At 43.6% G+C, this 19,497-nt stretch overlaps 1 protein-coding gene across 6 annotated transcripts in view; it reads left to right on the top strand.

Annotated features, from left to right (window-relative positions):
• Window positions 1-17,575, top strand: part of AZIN1 (antizyme inhibitor 1) — a 71,405-nt gene extending 53,830 nt beyond the window's left edge. The window contains exons 12-14 of one of the 6 annotated variants that reach the window (XR_010597967.1): window positions 5,494-5,625; window positions 5,980-6,085; window positions 16,803-17,575. Coding sequence is in view for 1 of the 6 variants with exons in the window: in XM_065581959.1 (XP_065438031.1) it covers window positions 5,494-5,548 (55 nt within the window). In the remaining 5 variants the exon portion in view is untranslated. Of the gene's footprint in view, window positions 1-5,493; window positions 7,271-11,702 lie in introns of those variants that run through there. The other 5 variants (XR_010597968.1, XR_010597966.1, XR_010597965.1 and 2 more) reach the window with 5 other exon arrangements.
• The last annotated feature ends 1,922 nt before the right edge of the window (window positions 17,576-19,497 follow it).

Raw genomic sequence — 19,497 nt, 5'->3', positions numbered from 1 at the left:
ACCCACTCCTGTAATAAACCCCTAACCTATGTCTGAGCTATTGAAGTCCTCAAATCATGGTTTAAAGACTTCAAGGTGCAGAGAATCTTCCAGCAAGTGACCCGTGCCCCATGCCTGCAGAGGAAGGCGAAAAATTCCTTCCCGGTTCCCAAATATGGCGATCAGCTAAACCCTGAGCATGTGGGCAAGATTCACCAACCAACCAGACACCAAGGAAAGAATTCTCTGTAGTAACTTAGATCCCACCCCATCTAACATCTCATCACAGGCCATTGGGCATATTTACCTCTAATAGTCAAAGATCAATTAATTGCCAAAATTAGGCTATCCCATCATACCATCCCCTCCATAAATTTATCAAGCTTAGTCTTGAAGCCAGATATGTCTTTTGCCCCCACTGTTCCCCTTGAAAGGCTGTTCCAGAACTTCACTCCTCTGATGGTTAGAAACCTTGGTCTAATTTCAAGTCTAAACTTCCTGATGGCCAGTTTATATCCATTTGTTCTTGTGTCCACCTTGGTATTGAGCTTAAATCATTCTTCTCCCTCCCTGGTATTTATCCCTCTGATATATTTATAGAGAGCAATCATGTCTCCCCTCAACCGCCTTTTGGTTAGGCTAAAGAAGCCAAGCTCTTGAGTCTCCTTTCATAAGACAGGTTTTCCATTCCTCTGATCATCCTAGTAGCCCTTCTCTGTACCTGTTCCAGTTTGAATTCATCCTTAAATATGGGAGACCAGAACTGCACACAGTATTCCAGATGAGGTCTCACCAGTGCCTTGTATAACGGTACTAACACCTTCTTATCTCTACTGGAAATATCTCGCCTGATGCACCCCAAGACCGCATTAGCTTTTTTCATGGCCATATCACATTGGCAGCTCATAGACATCCTGTGATCAACCAATACTCCGAGGTCCTTCTCCTCCTCTGTTACTTCCAACTGATGAGTCCCTGGCTTATAACAAAAATTCTTATTAATCCCTAAATGCATGACCTTGCACTTTTCACTATTAAATTTCATCCTATTACTATTACTCCAGTTTACAAGATCATCCAGATCTTCCTGTATGATATCCCGGTCCTTCTCTGTATTGGCAATACCTCCCAGCTTTGTTTCATCCGCAAACTATTAGCACACTCCCATTTTTTGTGCCAAGGTCAGTAATAAAAAGATTAAATAAGATTGGTCCCAAAACCAATCCCCGAGGAACTCCACTAGTAACCTCATTCCAGCCTGACAGTTCACCTTTCAGTATGACCCATTGTAGTCTCACCTTAACCAGTTCCTTATCCACCTTTCAATTTTCATATTGAGCCCCATCTTTTCTAATTTAATTAATAATTCCCCATGTGGAACCCTATCAAATGCCTTACTGAATCAAGGTAAATTAGATTCACTGCATTTCCTTTGTCTAAAAAAAATCTGTTACCTTCTTAAAGAAGGAGATCAGGTTGGTTTGGCATGATCTACCTTTTGTAAAACCATGTTGTATTTTGTCCCAATTGCCATTGACCTCAGTGTCCTTAACTACTTTCTCCAAATTTTTTTCCAAGACCTTGCATACTACAGATGTCAAACTAACAGGCCTGGATCACCCGGATCACGTTTTTTTTTTCCCTTTCTTAAAAATAGGAACTATGTTAACAATGTTCCAGTCATACGGTACAACCCCCGAGTTTACAGATTCATTAAAAATTCTTGCTAATAATGGGCTTGCAATTTCATGTGCCAGTTCCTTTAATATTCTTGGATGAAAATTATCTGGGCTCCCCGCTTTAGTCCCATTAAGCTGTTCGAGTTTGGCTTCTACCGTGGCTGTGGTAATATCTACCTCCATATCCTCATTCCCATTTGTCATTCTGCCATTATCCCGAAGCTCCTCATTAAAGACTGAGGCAAAGTATTTGTTTAGATATTGGGCCATGCCTAGATTATCCTTAACCTCCCTCCATCCTCAGTGTTTAGCGGTCCCACTTCTTCTTTCTTTGTTTTCTTATTTATATGGCTATAGAACCTTTTAATATTGGTTTTGATTCCCTTTGCAAGGTCCAACTCTACATGGCTTTTGGCCTTTCTCACTTTATCCCTCATGTTCTGACCTCAATAAGGTAGCTTTCTTTGCTGATCCCTCCCATCTTCCACTTCTTGTAGGCTTTCTGTTTTTTCTTAATCACTTCGCTAAGGTGCTTGCTCATCCAGTTTGATCTACAACTCCTGCCTATGAATTTTTTCCCCCTTTCTTGGGATGCAAGCTTCTGATAGTTTCTGCAACTTTGACTAATTTCCTTATTTTTTTTAAAGTTAGCCCTTTTGAAATCAAAAACCCTAGTCACAGATGTATTTTTGTTTAGCCTTCCATTTAGTTTGAACTGAATTAGCTCATGATCACTCAAACCAAGGTTGTCCCCTACATGAGGTCTTCTATGAGGTCTTCACTACTCACCAAAACCAAATCTAAAATGGCATCCCCTCTTGTTGGTTCAGCAACTGCTTGGTGAAGGAATCCATCAGTTACCGCATCCAGGAAAATCTGAGCCCTATTAGTATTACTAGCACTTGTCCTCCAGTCTATATCTGGGAAGTTAAAGTCTGCCATGATCACACAATTCCCGTTAGTATTTACTTCATTAAAAACATTAAAGAGGTCTCTATCCATATCCAAATCAGATCCCGGTGGTCTGTAGCACACCCCAAGCACTATCCCAGGGGAGGCTCTAGTAGCTTTCTTCCCCAATGTGATTTTTGCCCAGACAGACTCGGTCTTATCCATTCCATCACTTCTTATTTCTTTACAGTCTACCTCATCGTTGATATACAATGCTACTCCACCATCTTTGCCTTTATCTGTCTTTCCTAAACAACACATACCCTTCAATACCTGTACTCCAGTCATGACTACTATTCCACCATGTTTCTGTTATCCCTATAATATCTGGTTTCACTTCCTGCACCAGTAACTCTAGTTCCTCCATTTTGTTACCTAGGCTCCTCACATTGGTGTACAAACATCTTAATTGTTGCTCTTTGGCTTCGCTCACATCCTTTACCCGATTAGGCCCAGACATTCTACCGCCAGTATCACCTATTAGACTGGTATCTACACTATCCTTCCTCCTTATGTGTTGCCTCCCCCTGCCCCCAGTCGCCTGGAGAGAAGTGATATGGATCAGCTTTTTATTTTTAAGTAAGTTTTTAGACCTCTTGGTTGCAGAGAACAGCATGAGAACGTGAACTGGAATGTATGCTGCAGGCTCAGAACCAGAAGGCAAGTAACTCCCCCTATTTTTAAAATTATGATTTTTTTTAAAAAAAATTACATCTGACTCATAACCTTTGAATGGTTGAGATTGGCAATACTGCTACTTCATAAGCAAATTGGTGTTTGGATCGCAGTACAGCTACCCCGTATCCTCTTTGTATAATACAATAGTATTGAGTCCTCCAGTGGAAGAATGGCTGGCATGAGAAAATTACCTGTGGGCAAAAGGACCACTCTGTTCTGAAGAGGAGGAGGGCTTGACTTCGTTGCAAAACTAGCTGCTGTGGAAGTGGTCACAGGCTGAGTAGAATAGAGAACCCAATATTAAACAATACCGTAACCTTCAAGCTAAACAAAGCCACTTTTTCACATTACATTTTAATCTCCTTGCCTCTGTATAGTCTAATCTGAGTTAGGTGTTTTAATAGGGTTACCCAGCCAATTGCTGTAGAACAAAGCCAATTATGCTTGACAGTAAGAGCTAGCTGACAGAAGGGAAACTTGCTGTAAGACCGTAACAGCACTAACAGATGAATTTCTGTTACTGCGGCCATTCCAAAGTCTGGAAATTGACACTTTTTTTTTTTTTTTTTTTTTTTTTTTTTTTAAAGTCCACATTGTTGAATGGCTGAGTAGGTCCTATTTTCTTAGCTTTGAGATTTAGAATGAGAAGACATTTCCTATCATATAAAAGTTGTACAGAAGTCATATTTGGAAGATTAATTCACGTTTGTATTATTAAAAATACACTAGCCAAAGATTTAGACCTCAATTCTTTGCTAGCTTTTACTGTCTCTGAAAAATGTGACATTTTAAAGATCTGCTAGCATATTCATATTACAAGTTTACTGTACATCCTCTGCCTACTGAGGACACCTGCCCTCAAGCTGTTTGTAGCCAATTGCCTCCCAACAAGGCCCTCAATTCTACTGAGGGCACAAATAGCTATGATGCAGAAAACACCCATCGATGTCTGAAAATATAATTGTAAACAGGGAATCACTATCAAGCCAGTGTGGTTCTAGCAGGATCCCACACAGATAAGTTCTTGGCCCTATGCTGTTTAACATTTCATTCAGTGGCTTGGAAGAAAACAAAATCATCACTAAGCAAGTTTGCAGATTACACAAAAATTGGGGGAAGTGGTAAATAATGAAGAGGACTGGTCACTAATACGGAGTGATCTGGATCACTTAAGTTACATTAAAATACATACTGTTTGCTTGCACTCAGTTTACTAAGTGTAAATGTATACCTCTAGGAACAAAGAATGTAAGCCATACTTGCAGGATGGGGGACTCTATCCTAGGAAACAGTGACTTTGAAAAAGATTTAGGCATTGGGGTTAATCATCAGGTGAACATGAGCTCACAATGCAACTCGGAGGCCCAAAGGGCTAATGCGATCCTTGGATGAATAAACTGAAATCTTGAGTAGGAGTAGAGAGGATAGTTTACCTCTGAATTTGACACTAGTGCAACCACTGCTAAAATACTGCGTCCAGTCCTGGTGACCACAATTCAAGAAGGATGAGGGGAGGAAGGATTGACAAAGTTCAGAGAAGAGCCATGAGAATGATTAAAGGATTAGAAAGCATGCTTTATAGTGACAAACTCAAGGAGCTCAAACAATTTAACATTAAAAAAAGATGAAGGGGTGACTTGATCACCGCTATAAGTACATATGATTGAATATCTTATTAAATTTGTTTCTATCTAGCAAGAAGCTAGACAAATTCAGATTGGAAATAAGGCATACATTTTTAACAGGGAGGGTAATTAATAATTGGAACAATTTACCACATGTTATGGTGAATTCTCAGTCACAGGCTATTTTTCAATCCAGATTATGTGTTTTTCTAAAAGATATGATCTACAAATTATTGTGGGGAACTTCTTTGGCCTATGTTATACAATGGTGCCTTCTTCCTATGAATCTGTGTCTGGCCAGAAGATAAAGCCCCATCCTACTGGACTCCTACATAGATAACTGTGGCCACATGTATGTGACCTCCAGGCTTTGTTATTGCAACTCATGCCTAGGAAACCCTGAAAAGGGTCTAAATGGTACTACACATAGCAGCCTGTCTGCTTGTCAGATGTCTCCTAGAACTCTCCTCCAGTGTTCTGCCTCCCCTAATAAGAGAGTCCAGTTCAGCATCTCTATCCTGATATTTAAAGCTCTTCGTGTGAACTGATATAGTTACCTGAGCCACTACCTTTCTCTCCAGCACAGTGATCTCCTGTGACACCTTGGTTTCACTGGATCAAATTTATGACCAATAACTGAGAGGTTTGTCAACGTGGGAGACAAAACCTCCACAAGACGTAGACAGAAATTATGGAACTCGCTCCTGCAACAGGTAAGAATGACCACAGTTATCAGCATTCTCAGAACTAAATGCAAAGCTCATCCCTTAGACTTGGCTTTCCTTCACTAAGGTCTTTGCACCCACACAAGACCTAACCAAGCGGTTTCTCCTACATGTTGAAAAAGGAGAAGGAGAGATTGTTACATTTTCTTTTAAGTAGCTGGCAGGCACTCAGTACTATAGTGATGGGGACAAGATACTTAAACCAGTCTCTGATTATTTGTAATATAATGCATTGGCAGGGGATAGACTGAGTTATCTAATAGGTCTTCTCTCTGCATTCAGTTCTGCACATACCTGTTTTGAGATGGCAGTACATGTAAAATAACTGTTTTGCCCTTTCAGGAAAGGATGACAGAAATCAGTCACCATCATCCCAAACCCAGATATGAGAAAACCAGAAGCTCCATCAGAATAACGTTCTACATTAACACTTCTGAGATTTGAAAATGTACGTGTAATGGGTGAAAATGGGATGTATCATTTCCTACACAGCTCAAACAGTTATGTCTATGGACTTGTTCAATCCGATCTTACAGGCTTGATAGGACAGCACCTGGGCTAATCAAATACTTCTTTAATGAAACAGACAAACCAGGAAGGGTTGTCTGTTGGTGCTACCTCATCACTTTTTACCAGCTTACTCCCCTCTTCCAGCATTAGCCTCCTCTTAGTGTCCCACTATCACTCTCCACTAGGGGTCACAGCTTTACTGGTATATTCCATCTGACCGACTTAGTGCCTATTCCCTTAAGAGCCAGCCAGTAGATAGCTTTAAATCTTGCATTAGAATATATCCTCTGTCTCTAGCTTATGAGCATAAAGCATTGTGTAACACTCGATGTGATGAACATTCTGTAAAGTAACAATATTGTATTTATCACGACTATAAAGTGAACAACTCCAATCCCTGACTTCCACAGCAAGAGTTAACTTCTCAATTCCCCCACCCAGATACATTCGTTACAGAAGTGGGTCTTGCCTTCTAAAGTGACTATTATGCCTTTCACTTCTATGGGCAGGACTTTCCTTGAAAAGCTCAGACCTGAGAACGTTTCTGGGATTTGGCAGTGATACAATAAGTAGTGAAAGTGACAGTCAAGTCAGATATACGAAAGTGCAACGGGTTTTATTCTTAACCACACATTGCATAAGCCCTGTCACTAGTCTGGCACCAGCACCCCCTTCTCCCCCCACTTGGATGAGATCTACTGCTTTCTTGACAGTAGCTATTCCTTTTCCTAGAGTATTATCAGTGCACTAACACGTGGTGATACCAGCAGTACTGACAGCTGCAGCATGAAATACTTGGTTTGTTGCAGTACAAAGAACCAGCACAGAATTCAGGGACCAGCCCATCTGCATGTCACAAACAGACTGTCTCCTTCTGCCAAAGAGACCTTTTTCCCCAGCCTAGTTGGTTTATTCAAACGCAAATGTCCATGTAGCACTGAAGACACTGCCTGAATCACTGGCTCTTTAACTTTACGTAGGCAGACAGATTGGACGTTAAAAAAAACAAGGAAACAAACAAAAAATCTTTGGCTTAAGTAACATTATATTGACAAATATTTGTTCTGTTTTACTTGTAGTTAAAGTGTTATTAAATGATTATTAATAAATAACACCTAGTACTTACATGATAAATTTCCATTTGTAGATCTTAAAGTTCTTTACAACACTGGGTACCCATTGTCATCCTCATGTGAGTTATGGGGAAACTGTAGCACACAGGTTAAGAAACTTGCCCCAGGTAACAGTGTGTCAATGGCAGAGCCAAGAACAGAAGTCAGTGCCTCAGGCCCAGTGCCCATGTCATTTGATCATACTACCCCTTTATTCTTCCCAGCAGATTGAAATAAAAAGCTAACTCTTCCCTACACACAGTTACAAGAGATCAGAACATAATTTCTATACATCTGGCCAAAGCTACAGTCAAACAAAATGGATGTAATCGTGTCAAGTTCGCTGCTAGAACCTTAGAGCAAGAATTCTCCCTTCCCCTCCCTGCTATTTATTTTAAACCCCTCCCTCCATCACAGTTGCTTTGTTAGGGCCTAAACCCAAGAATGCAGATTATCAGCACAAGTCCCCTTTAAGTCACTGGGAGATGCAGGTGCTCAGCACCTCACGATCAGGCCACTCCATTAGGGTAGAAATTCATTCTCCGAATCAGAGACACTTTCCTGAGACTTGCTTTTGCAACAAAACCAAAAAGCTAACCATTTATTTTTGGTCCTTTTCTTTTCCAATTGAGGACATGGTCTCTAGTGTGTTTGTCTCAGCCACAAGCCTCTTCAGGCCCATTATTCAGATGTATCTGAAATGGAGTCAATGCCAGTTGCAGCCTAGAGCATCTGTTTGGATGATACATTGTGAGTCATGTCCTCCTAAGGATCTATACCAGAGGCAAAGCTTTACTGGCTTCCAAAGATGTTCAGAAACCATGCACTGGTCTCCGTTGTTGATTTTCTACAGTTTTTCAGTAAATTTGGACCAGTCTAGCTGACCATCAACATGCTGCATCAGTGCATGGTCTCCTCTCCTGCCAGTCCTGAAAGAAGAGCTTCATTTGGAAGGCATGGTCCAGGATGGATTGAAAGTGCAGCTGAAGCCGGAGAGGAATGAGTTTTTGTCTCATCCCATTCTACGTTTCTGTCTAGACCTCACCTTTTTGTCCATTTTCCTATTTTTCTCCTCCACCTTTGTCTTACCCCATTATCTGGGGTCAGGTCATCATGCTTCTGCCATCTTCACCTGCCCGAGCTGGCACTAATGTCCACTTGCTTATCAACTTCTTTGATACAATCCATCCATTGCCTCCTCAGCTTTCCTCATGGTCTCTTTCTTACCATCCTCTCCTGCCATGCTATCTTCACTCAGTCCTCTTCATTCATCCTTTGTACATATCCAAATCAGCAAAGTTGCGCTTCCTAGATTTGTCAGCCACATCACAGACTTTGACTTCCATCGTAGAATCATCGAACTGGAAGGGACCTTGAGAGGTCATCTAGTCCAGTCCCCTGCACTGAAGGCAGGACTATAATATCTAGAGCATTCCTGACAGATGTTTGTCTAACCTGCTCTTAAAAATCTCCAGTGATGGAGATTCCACAACCTCCCTAAGCAATTTATTCCAATACTTAACCACCCTGACAGTTAGGAAGTTTTTCCTAATGTCCATCCTAAACATCCCTTGCTGCAATTTAAGTCTATTGCTTCTTGTCCTACCCTCAGAGATGAAGAAAAACAATTTTTCTTCCTCTTCTTTGTAACAACCTTTTACATACTTGAAAAAGGTTATCATACATGTTATCATGTCCCCCCTCCGTCTTCCTTTTCCAGACTAAACAAACCAATTTTTTTTTTTTTTTTTTTTACAATCTTCCTTCATAGGTCATGTGTTCTAGACCTTTAATCATTTTTGTCACTCTTCTCTGGATTCTCTCCAATTTGTCCACATCCTTCCTGAAATGTGGTGCTCAGAACTGGACACAATACTCCAGTTGAGGCCTAATCAGCACAGAGTAGAGCGGAAGAATTACTTCTTGTGTCTTGCTTACAATACTCCTGCTAATACAACCCAGAAGGATGTTTGCTTTTTGTGCAACAGCGTTACACTGTTGACTCATATTTAGCTTGTGGTCCACTATGACCCCCAAATCCCTTTCCGCAGTACTCCTTCCTAGGCAGTCATTTCCCATTTTGTATGTGTGCAACTGATTATTCCTTCCTAAATGGAGTACTTTGCATTTGTCCTTACTGAATTTCATCTTATTTACTTCAGATCATTTCTCCAGTTTGTCCAGATCATTTTGAATTTTAATTCTATCCTCCAAAGCACTTGCAGCTCCCAGCTTGGTATTGTCTGCAAACTTTATAAAATGTACTCTCTATGCCATTATCTAAATTATTGATGAAGATATTGAACAGAACCGGACCCAGAACTGATCCCTGCAGGACCCCACTCATTATGCCTTTCCAGCATGACTGTGAACCACTGATAACTACTCTCTGGGAACAGTTTTCCAACCAGTTTTGCACCCACCTTATAGTACCTCTATCTAGGTTGCATTTCCCTAGTTTGTTTATGAGAAGGTCATGCGAGACAGCATCAAAAGCTTTACTGAAGTCAAGCTATACCACCTCTACTGCTTCCCCTCTCTCTCCCCCATATCTATAAGGCTTGTTACCCTGTCAAAGAAAGCTATTAGGTTGGTTTGACACGGCTTGTTCTTGCCAAATCCATGCTGACTGTTACTTATCACCTTATTGTCTTCTAGATGTTTTCAAATTGATTTCTTAATTATTTGCTCCATTATCTTTCCAGGTACTGAAATTAAGCTGACTGGTCTGTAATTCCCTGGGTTGTCCTTATTTCCCTTTTTATAGATGGGCAAATATAGGGCCATTTTGCAGTCTTCTGGAATCTCTCCCGGCTTCCATGACTTTTCAAAGATAATCGCTAATGGCTCAGATATCTCCTCAGTCGGCTCCTTGAGTATTCTAGGATGCATTTCATCAGGCCCTGGTGACTTGAAGACATCTAATTTGTCCAAGTAATTTTTAACTTGTTCTTTCCCTATTTTAGCCTTTTCTGATCCTACCTCATTTTCACTGGCATTCGCTATGTTAGACATCCAATCACCACCAACCTTCTTGGTGAAAACTGAAACAAAGAAGTCATTAAGCACCTCTGCCACTTCCACATTTTCTGTTATTATTTTTCTCCCCTCATTGAGTAATGGGCCTACCTTGTCCTTGGTCTTCCTCTTGCTTCTAATATATTTGTAGAATGTTTACTTGTTACCCTTTATGTTTCTAGCTAGTTTGATCTCGTTTTGTGCCTTGGCCTTTCTAATTTTGTCCCTATATACTTGTGTTATTTGTTTATATTCATCCTTTGTAATTTGACCTAGTTTCCACTTTTTGCAGGACTCTTCTTTGATTTTTAGATCATTGAAGATCTCCTGGTTAAGCCAGCGTGGTCTCTTGCCATACTTCCTATCTTTCCTACGCAGTGGGATAGTTTGCTCTTGTGCCCTTAATAATGTCTCTTTGAAAAACTGCTACCTGTCTTCTATTGTTTTTCCCCTTACTTGTTTCCCATGAGATCTTACCTACCAACTCCCCGAGTTTGCTAAAGTCTGCCTTCTTGAAATCCAATGTCTTTATTTTGCTGTTCTCACTCCTACCATTCCTTAGAATCATGAACTCTATCATTTCATGATCACTTTCACCCGAGCTGCCTTCTACTTTCAAATTTTCAACCAGTTCCTCCCTATTTGTCAAAATCAGCTTCTCCCCTAGTAGCTGTCACCACCTTCTGAAATAAAAAATTGTCTCTAATACATTCTAAGAACTTATTGGATAATCTGTGCCCTGCTGTGTTGTTTTCCCAACAGATGTCTGGGTAGTTGAAGTCCCCCATCACCACCAAGTCCTGTGCTTTGGATGATTTTGTTAGTTGTTTAAAAAAAGCCTCATCCACCTCTTCTTCCTGGTTAGGTGGTCTGTAGTAGATCCCTACCATAACATCACCCTTGTTTTTTACCCCCTTTATCCTTGCCCAGAAACTTTCAACAAGTCTGTCTCCTATTTCCATCTCAACCTCAGTCCAAGTGTACACATTTTTAACAGATAAGGCAACACCTCCTCCCTTTTTTCCCTGCCTGTCCTTCCTGAGCAAGCTGTACCCTTCTATACCAATATTCCAGTCATGCATATTATCCCACCAGGTCTCTGTGATGCCAACTGTGTCATAGTTGTGTTTATTTACTAGCATTTCGAGTTCTTCCTGCTTATTCCCCATACTTCTTGCATTAATATACAGACATCTAAAATACTGATTTGATCCCCTCCCATCCCCGCCTGTTCTGTCTTGTCTTTCCCTTATCCCTGCTATAACAGTCCATGTTCCCACCCTAATTCCAAACCTTCTCCCAGGTCTCCACATTCTTGACTTACTTCTGGGCTTTGGTCACCTGCCCCCTTTGAATCTAGTTTAAAGCCCTCCTGTCTAGGCTAGCCAGTCTGTATCCAAATATGCTCTTTCCCTTCCTCGATAGGGGACCCCATCTCTGCTTAGCAGTCCTTCCTGGAACAGCATCCCGTGGTCAAGGAAGCCGAAGCCCTCCTGATGACACCATCTTCGCAGCCAGGCATTCACCTCTAGGATGCATCTGTCTCTGCCTGGGCCCCTACCCTTGACCGGAAGGATCGAAGAGAACACCACCTGCACTCCCCACTCCCTCACCCTTACTCCCACCAGAGCCCTGTAGCCACTTCTGATCTGCTCAGAGTCATACCTCGCAGTATCATCAGTGCCCACATGGATGAGTAGCATGGGGTAGTAGTCAGAGGGCCGGATGATCCTTGACAATCTCTCCTTAACATCTCGGATACGGGCCCCTGGCAGGCAGCATACCTCCTGGGATGCCATGTCAGGGCGACAGATGGGTGCCTCCATCCCTCTCAGAAAAGTGTCACCAACCACCATTACCCTATGTTTCCTCCTGGGAGTGGTGGCTGCGATCCTCCCAGCCTTGGGGGTACGTGGCTTCTCCTCCTCCACCTTTGGGGGGCGGGGGGTGGATTCCTCATTGCTAATTGCCAGGGCAGCATATCGGTTTTCCATCACCATGGTGGGTGGGTTGGGAGTAGAGGTGGAGCACTGCTGCCAGAAGTAACCAGCTGCCAGTGCCCTCCCTGTGACAGAGCCGTATCCTCCTCCCCCGGTGGTGTGACAGCAATCCTCTGTAGCTGGATAGCTTCCTTAGCCTTGGATGTCTCCATGTGAATACTCTTGAAGAATTCCTCGGGGGCACGGATGCTCCTCAGCCTAGTCATCTCCTCCTGTATTGCTCCCACCTGCTTCCTGAGAGACTCCATCAGCAGGCACCTTTCACACTGGATGGTCCCCCCAGCTTGGCTTTCTGAGAGTGGGAAATGCAGGCCACAGTCTCTGCAAATCCACACCAGGATCTGGGTAGAGGCATCTGTGGTTAGGTTGTGTGTCTGGATATAGGCGCATGTGGAGGAGACAGGAGCAGCGTTGGCACTGGCGATGCAGCCCTTCCTAACCATAGCGACTATATTACATCCCCTCCTACAAACTCCCTTTCAAACTCCCCTGTTTGCTAGCTCCCCATCCTAAGGCTTTCATTTCAAAATCTTGTCCTGTCACATAACTCTTTTTATTGCATGAAGACTTTTAATCGCAAACCCCTGTAGGCACTCAACCTGCAGTCTCTTCACTGCCCCTGCTTCAGAACTATTGCTCTGTACAGTGGGCCTTCAGTCTCAGTGGCATACACAGCTCCTGAGAAGTTATCCCACACTCTTCCAGCTCTCCCAAGTCTGAACTGTATTTCATGTTCAAACTTGCCATCTTCTGTAACTTGGCCACCCAGGTACTTGAATGGAATAAGAATAAACCAGACGGATCAGTTCATGTTTTATTTCATAACTGTTTATATCAGAGGCAGGGGTACAATTATAGGGAATACATCCTTCCATAACTTGCCAAACCATAACTTGAAGAGTGTCCTGGGTGTAATTCTCCAGGAGTCCACACACTGTTACTCAGCCCTGAAGAAACAGCCTTCTGTCAAGCACAGCACTGAGCTGAATTGACTTAGCAAAGCAGGCATGCACTGAGCCAGTGGTAAGAGCAGCTACAGCAGAAAAGAGGCTGAGGTCAGTGAACCCTCAGGAGCAGGATTCAGGGGCTGGGGAAAGAGATCGCAGAATCGTGGCTGAGGGAAAGCTTGTGGATAGCATTCATGGAGAACGTTGTAAGGATTTTGATACACTTTCCTTGTTTTCCCTCCAACTGCTACTTCCAGGAACCCTTCTGTTCTTACACCTCCCTCCCTGTATTGTTACCTCTCCAAACTGTATTGGGTCTGATCCTCTTTTCCTTCTATACCAGGGCTCAGCAACCTTTCAGAAGTGCTGTGCCGAGTCTTCATTTATTCACTCTAATTTAAGGTTTCACATGCCAGTAATACACTTTAACGTTTTTAGAAGGGCTCTTTCTAGAAGTCTATAATATAGAACTAAACTATTGTTGTATGTAAAGTAAATAAGATTTTTAAAATGTTTAAGAAGCTTCATTTAAAATTAAATTAAAATGCAGAGCCCCCCGAACCGGTGGCTAGGACCTGGGCAGTGTGAGTGCCATTGAAAATCAGCTCGCGTACCACCTCTGGCACACGTGCCATAGGTTGCCTACCCCTGCTCTATATCCTGTTACTGGGTGACCTAATCTGCTTACTCTGTTGCAGCTGCCATCTATGTCAACGGAAATCTCTCTCTCCACCCTGACCTTCCCCTGCAGTCCAGCTGCCCTCCTCCAACTATCCTGCTATCTATGATGCTGGATGTTAAGTCTCCAGTCCAGCTTCAATATGGTGAAGACTGACCTTCTCACCTCTCTTCTCCCTCCCTCCCTCCACCATCTTTCTGTTCATCCAGATTGCAGCCTTGAGGCTAGCGCCACAAAGGGATGTAGGTGCCTACATCCAAAATTTAGATCCTCAAAACCTCTGCTTGGCTGTCACCTACCCCTCTACGTGCCTAAATTTCTGCCAGTGGAAGAGAGAGAGAGAGAGAGAGAGAGAGACTGAGACTGACTCTACAGCCCAGTAGTTAGGGCTCTGATGTACAATGAGGGCAAGTCAGGGTCAAGACCTTGCTCCACATTCACTGGACACTGGACTACGGGGGAAAAGTCATCACTACTACCAGTTTTTGTGAGAAAGGTGCCCAAGTCAGGTAAGCCTAACTCAAGGAGGGGGTTCATGTCTCTGAATCCCAACTAGATATAGGCACCTTCCTTTGAGCTGGTGTTAGGCACCTAAATCCCTTTCAAAAGCAGGGCTTAGGCCAGACCCCTCGCCTCAGCATGTCCTATTGGCTAGCTTAGGTAGCCCTCCACTCAGTGTGCTGGCTTTTGTGGATCCCATTCTCATACACCTCTTTCCCCCCTACACCCATCCAGGGTGTATAGGGAGCCTGGGCACCTGACTCAAGGCTGTGAGTTATGCTAGGCGGCAGGACATCTAAACATTAGGCCTTGCTACACTGAACCTAAGTCCCCTTTGTAGACCTAGCCTTTGGTGTCATGTTTCACACATTCAGGATGTCACCAAATCCTGACATTTCTTCCTCCACAATATACAGTCATTCCAACCCTTCCTTTCTGCCCCCACAGCTAAGAAGCATCTCCATGCCTTGGTTATCTCCTGCCTTGATGCAGTCTTGAGGATTTCCCCACAATTTTCTTTCTGCTTTACAACTCATATCATGGCCACCATCACTCCAGCTGGAGCTAGCTAGCCCAGACTGGACCCCCCCCCCCCCCCCCCCCGCTTCCAAGCCTGACAATAGTAACCTTTAATTGGCTAGTGGACTGGCTGCTGACTGGCAGAGTTTCCCCTTGTCCCTGAACAGGTCATCTCTGTAGCATTCCCATACCCTGCTGATGGACCTTGATTTTTTTGTTTAAAAGCTGACATCTGACGATAACACAGCCCCAGCTGGAAAAGAGGTGTGGAGACCGAGGAGATATAGGGGTGACGGTAAAAAGAGACAGGCATCAAAGAAAGTGAGGACAAGGATTAGGAGCTAATATGTCTCCTTTTCCAATTTGCCTTGAACCTGATGTTCATAAACCCTCTAAATCACTCTCATTTTCCATAGTAACTGTCATCAGCAGGAGAGGAGCCAAAATAAGCTGTCAGCTCAGGGTAAATTGTTCTGCAACAGATTCCAAGGTAATACGCAAGGCCCTGTCTATTCACAGATGTTCTACTGTTTTAACGATATTGGTAGAAGCCCTAGGGTGGATACAGTTACTCTGTATAACTGCTTATACCAGCATAGCTATTCCTGTAGGGGAAGGGGAATGTGCGTTACTGGTATAAAGGTGCCTTTTACCAGTATAACTGTGCCCACACTTGAGGTTATACTAGTATAACTATGTCAGTTAAAAACAAAAAAAACCTAAAACCCCAAAATAAATCATACCCTCTCAAACAGTTATACCTGTACAAAAACTGGGTGTAGCTGTGACAAAGTGGGAGTTTTCTAGAATATGATTCCTAGGCATGCCTCAGTTTCTTGATTTTCCTTTCTTCTCCCCTTCCCTGATCTGTCCTGCCCACCGCACCAGTCCGCCCACAACCCTGTTCCCCAGCTCCAGATGGCAGCCAGCAGCAGGGCACAGCTGCAGCCTCTATCTTAGCCCCCTCTCTTGCAGCTGACTCGAATCATGAAAATATTTTGTGCAAAATGCATAAGCTGATGGAGACAGTGATTACAGGGAAAGAAGTTTGCTTGGCGTTCTCTGTTTGCATGAGGTAGACATGGACATTGCATGCCAGTAAAGTTACAAACACCCGCTCCCAGCTGAGATATAAAAGCTCCATAACATGTTACAGTACAAAAGCTTTACTGTAGGGACAGCAAAGATCTTAGTGGCTTTTCACGGGCTCACACAGAGGAAAAACTGGGAACAGTGAATGCTTCAATCATTGCAGAACTCTATTTTTCTCTGAACTTTCACCATGGCTGCAGCGCAGATAAAGCAAAATCAAAAGACTGAGAAATTGCTCAGGTTTTGGCTGGATATTTTGAGGAATAGCTGCATGGTATAGCTCACAACTCCTTTCCACGCCTGCAGCACTTTTGGGAGGGACCATCTTGGTGAATAATTTCAGTGTACCTCACTGGTCTATCCTTTGCCTTTTTGAATAAGGCCATTCTCTGCCTCCTGACTCAGTGTAATGTCATCCAGAATCAGGACAGCCTAAAGGGGACGTAGAGGGGATTACTATCCAGCTCGCTCCTGGAAGTGCCCCTTCTGACAGCATACAGGCACTTCCAAGATACACCAAAACTGCAAAGCCAGACTAGGAACATACTTCCCGACCACCCCCAGACTCGGAACATAATTCCCGACCCAGCCTATGTCCCCACCTCCAATGCACAATAGCAAAAACAAAAATCCCAAAGCACACACCTCTCACCGGCTCCCCCAAGGATGGAAAGACTCTCAGGGAGATAAAGTCAGAAATGCACGCTAAAAATGCTATCACAGCTTCCCTAGAATATGAACAATAATCACTTGTGAATTTTTTCCTCTCTCCTAAATAATCCCTCAGTCACAGCACCTGCACTGGCCAGAACCTCAAGGACAGGGCCTTTATCAATGGCTGAGTGGCTGGCTAACCCGAGGGGGAGAAAACAAAACTCGTGATGAAAACTTCATGGACATCACTGCAAAGTCCAAAACAAAAAACCACACACACACACACAAAATGGTGGAGGTAGTTGTTGAGGACGGAAAGAGAAACAGACAGGGAACTCTTCAGAGATTGCGGGAGTGGCCAATGACATTGTGGGATTCAAAGCACTGCAGTTGCCAGAGACAGTATTGCCGTGGCCAAAGACTGCACCAAAGAAGACAGGGAGATGCAGAGGCAGCTCCTGAATACAAACACAAAGCCAACATGCTGTGCTACAACGCAGGTTGCTGTTAAGGCAGCAGGCACTGCACTGTTGTAAGCCAGGACCCAGTCATGTTCTGCAGCCCCTGGACAACACAGGGTAGTGGGAGCACCAGTAACTCCTCCCTGCTGTACCCCACAGAGGCCATTCCCCTCGTAGAGCCAAGCTCAGGGCACGGAGAACAGTTGTACCTGCCGGCCCAGCTCTTTAGAAACCTCTACTGCCCTGGTAACTTCAAGCCTCACCATTCAACACCATAAGACTCATGAATAAGAAGAGGCAAAGGCAAGACAAAGTTTGCCTGTGACTTCAAGCCATGCACTGTGCTGTTGCACTTTAATGTTTTGATTATTGTTTTAATTAGAGGTTCCTTTGTAGTTGATAGACAATAGATTGTTTTTTAATGCATTATTTCATAATTTAAAAACTCTGTTTCATTATGGCTTCATTTATAGGTTTATGTTTTGCTTATTACGCAATAGATTGAATTTCTCAGTGTTTTTATTATAGAAGAAACATTCATTAGGGGTCAAGGCACGTAACACTGAAATTCATTACATTTTATATAACGCATACCATTTTACAAGAGAACTAGGCAAAGAAATGAGGCAAAATAAAGGATTGCCACAACATTGCACCTCCAGTGCCCATAAACACCACGAAAACTGCTCACAATCCATCCAGCTGGATGTACAGCTGCACAGTTTCAGGCTTGAGACTCAAAGGAGGAGCAACAGGCATCCTTGACAAAATTGTCCTGTTTCCATTTTCTACTGGACACCAAACTGCTGAGCAAGTGTCTGCGCCTCAGCCTCCCACTCATCACTAAGACTCTCCCCCTTTTTCTCACAAACATTGTGCAAAGCACAACATGTTGCTATGATCTTGGCCACTTTTTTTCCTGCTGCTTCCAACCTATTCCACAAACAGCACCACGTTCCTTACAAACAGCCAAATGCATGCTCCACTGTCATTTTGTTCAACTACTGAGACAGTCCTATGAATGGCTTCATTAGCCAGGGAAACAAGAGGACAAGCCGTGTCTCCCAGGATAATGAGCAGCATCCACACCATGAAGGTCCATAGTGTTCCTGGTGGCAAGCAGTCCTTCCACCACTAAGGTATGGAGTTCTGAAAGATCATAGCGTCATGGATCTTTCCAGACCAGCCAGTATGTGACCTTAGATCTGCCCATGGTGTTCTGCAAGCCCTTGAAGCACCATGAAGAAATGACCCTTTCGGTTTATAAATTCTGATCTCTGATGGGGGAGGGAGGTTTGTGGGCAAATAATAGGTGCATGGGTCCCATCAATTATCCCAGTACAATGTTGGAAGCCCATGTGTACAAAGCCATCAATAAACTTCCTGAACATTACCAAACTTTATAACCCAATTCAGCAGTACCTTTTCCATGGCAGAACACGCCTATATGACAATGGCCCCTCCCCATGCTGAATTGGTTAGCTATGAACCAGTATCATAGAATCATAGAATATCAGGGTTGGAAGGGACCTCAGGAGGTCATCTAGTCCAACCCCCTGCTCAAAGCAGGGCCAATTCCCAACTAAATCATCCCAGCCAGGGCTTTGTCAAGCCGGGCCTTAAAAACCTCCAAGGAAGGAGATTCCACCACCTCCCTAGGTAACGCATTCCAGTGCTTCACCATCCTCCTAGTGAAATAATGTTTCCTAATATCCAACCTAGACCTCCCACACTGCAACTTGAGACCATTGCTCCTTGTTCTGTCATCTGCCACCACTGAGAACAGCCGAGCTCCATCCTCTTTGGAACCCCCCTTCAGGTAGTTGAAAGCAGCTATCAAATCCCCCCTCATTCTTCTCTTCTGGAGACTAAACAATCCCAGTTCCCTCAGCCTCTCCTCATAAGTCATGTGCTCCAGACCTTTAATCATTTTTGTTGCTCTCCGCTGGACTCTTTCCAATTTTTCCACATCCTTCTTGTAATGTGGGGCCCAAAACTGGATACAGTACTCCAGATGAGGCCTCACCAATGTCGAATAAAGGGGAACGATCACGTTCCTCGATCTGCTGGCAATGTCCCTACTTATACAGCCCAAAATGCCATTAGCCTTCTTGGCAACAAGAGCACACTGTTGACTCATATCCAGCTTCTCGTCCACTGTGACCCCTAGGTTCTTTTCTGCAGAACTGCTACCTAGCCATTCGGTCCCTAGTCTGTAGCAGTGCATGGGATTCTTCCATCCTAAGTGCAGGACTCTGCACTTGTTCTTGTTGAACCTCATCAGGTTTTTTTTGGCCCAATCCTCTAATTTGTCTAGGTCCCTCTGTATCCGATCCCTACCCTCCAGTGTATCTACCACGCCTCCCA

Source organism: Chrysemys picta, chromosome 2, assembly GCF_011386835.1.
Source record: "Chrysemys picta bellii isolate R12L10 chromosome 2, ASM1138683v2, whole genome shotgun sequence".
Lineage (NCBI taxonomy): Eukaryota > Metazoa > Chordata > Testudines > Emydidae > Chrysemys > Chrysemys picta.
The sequence above is the reverse complement of the archived record's forward strand: the minus strand, read 5'-3'. Positions and strand labels throughout refer to the sequence as shown.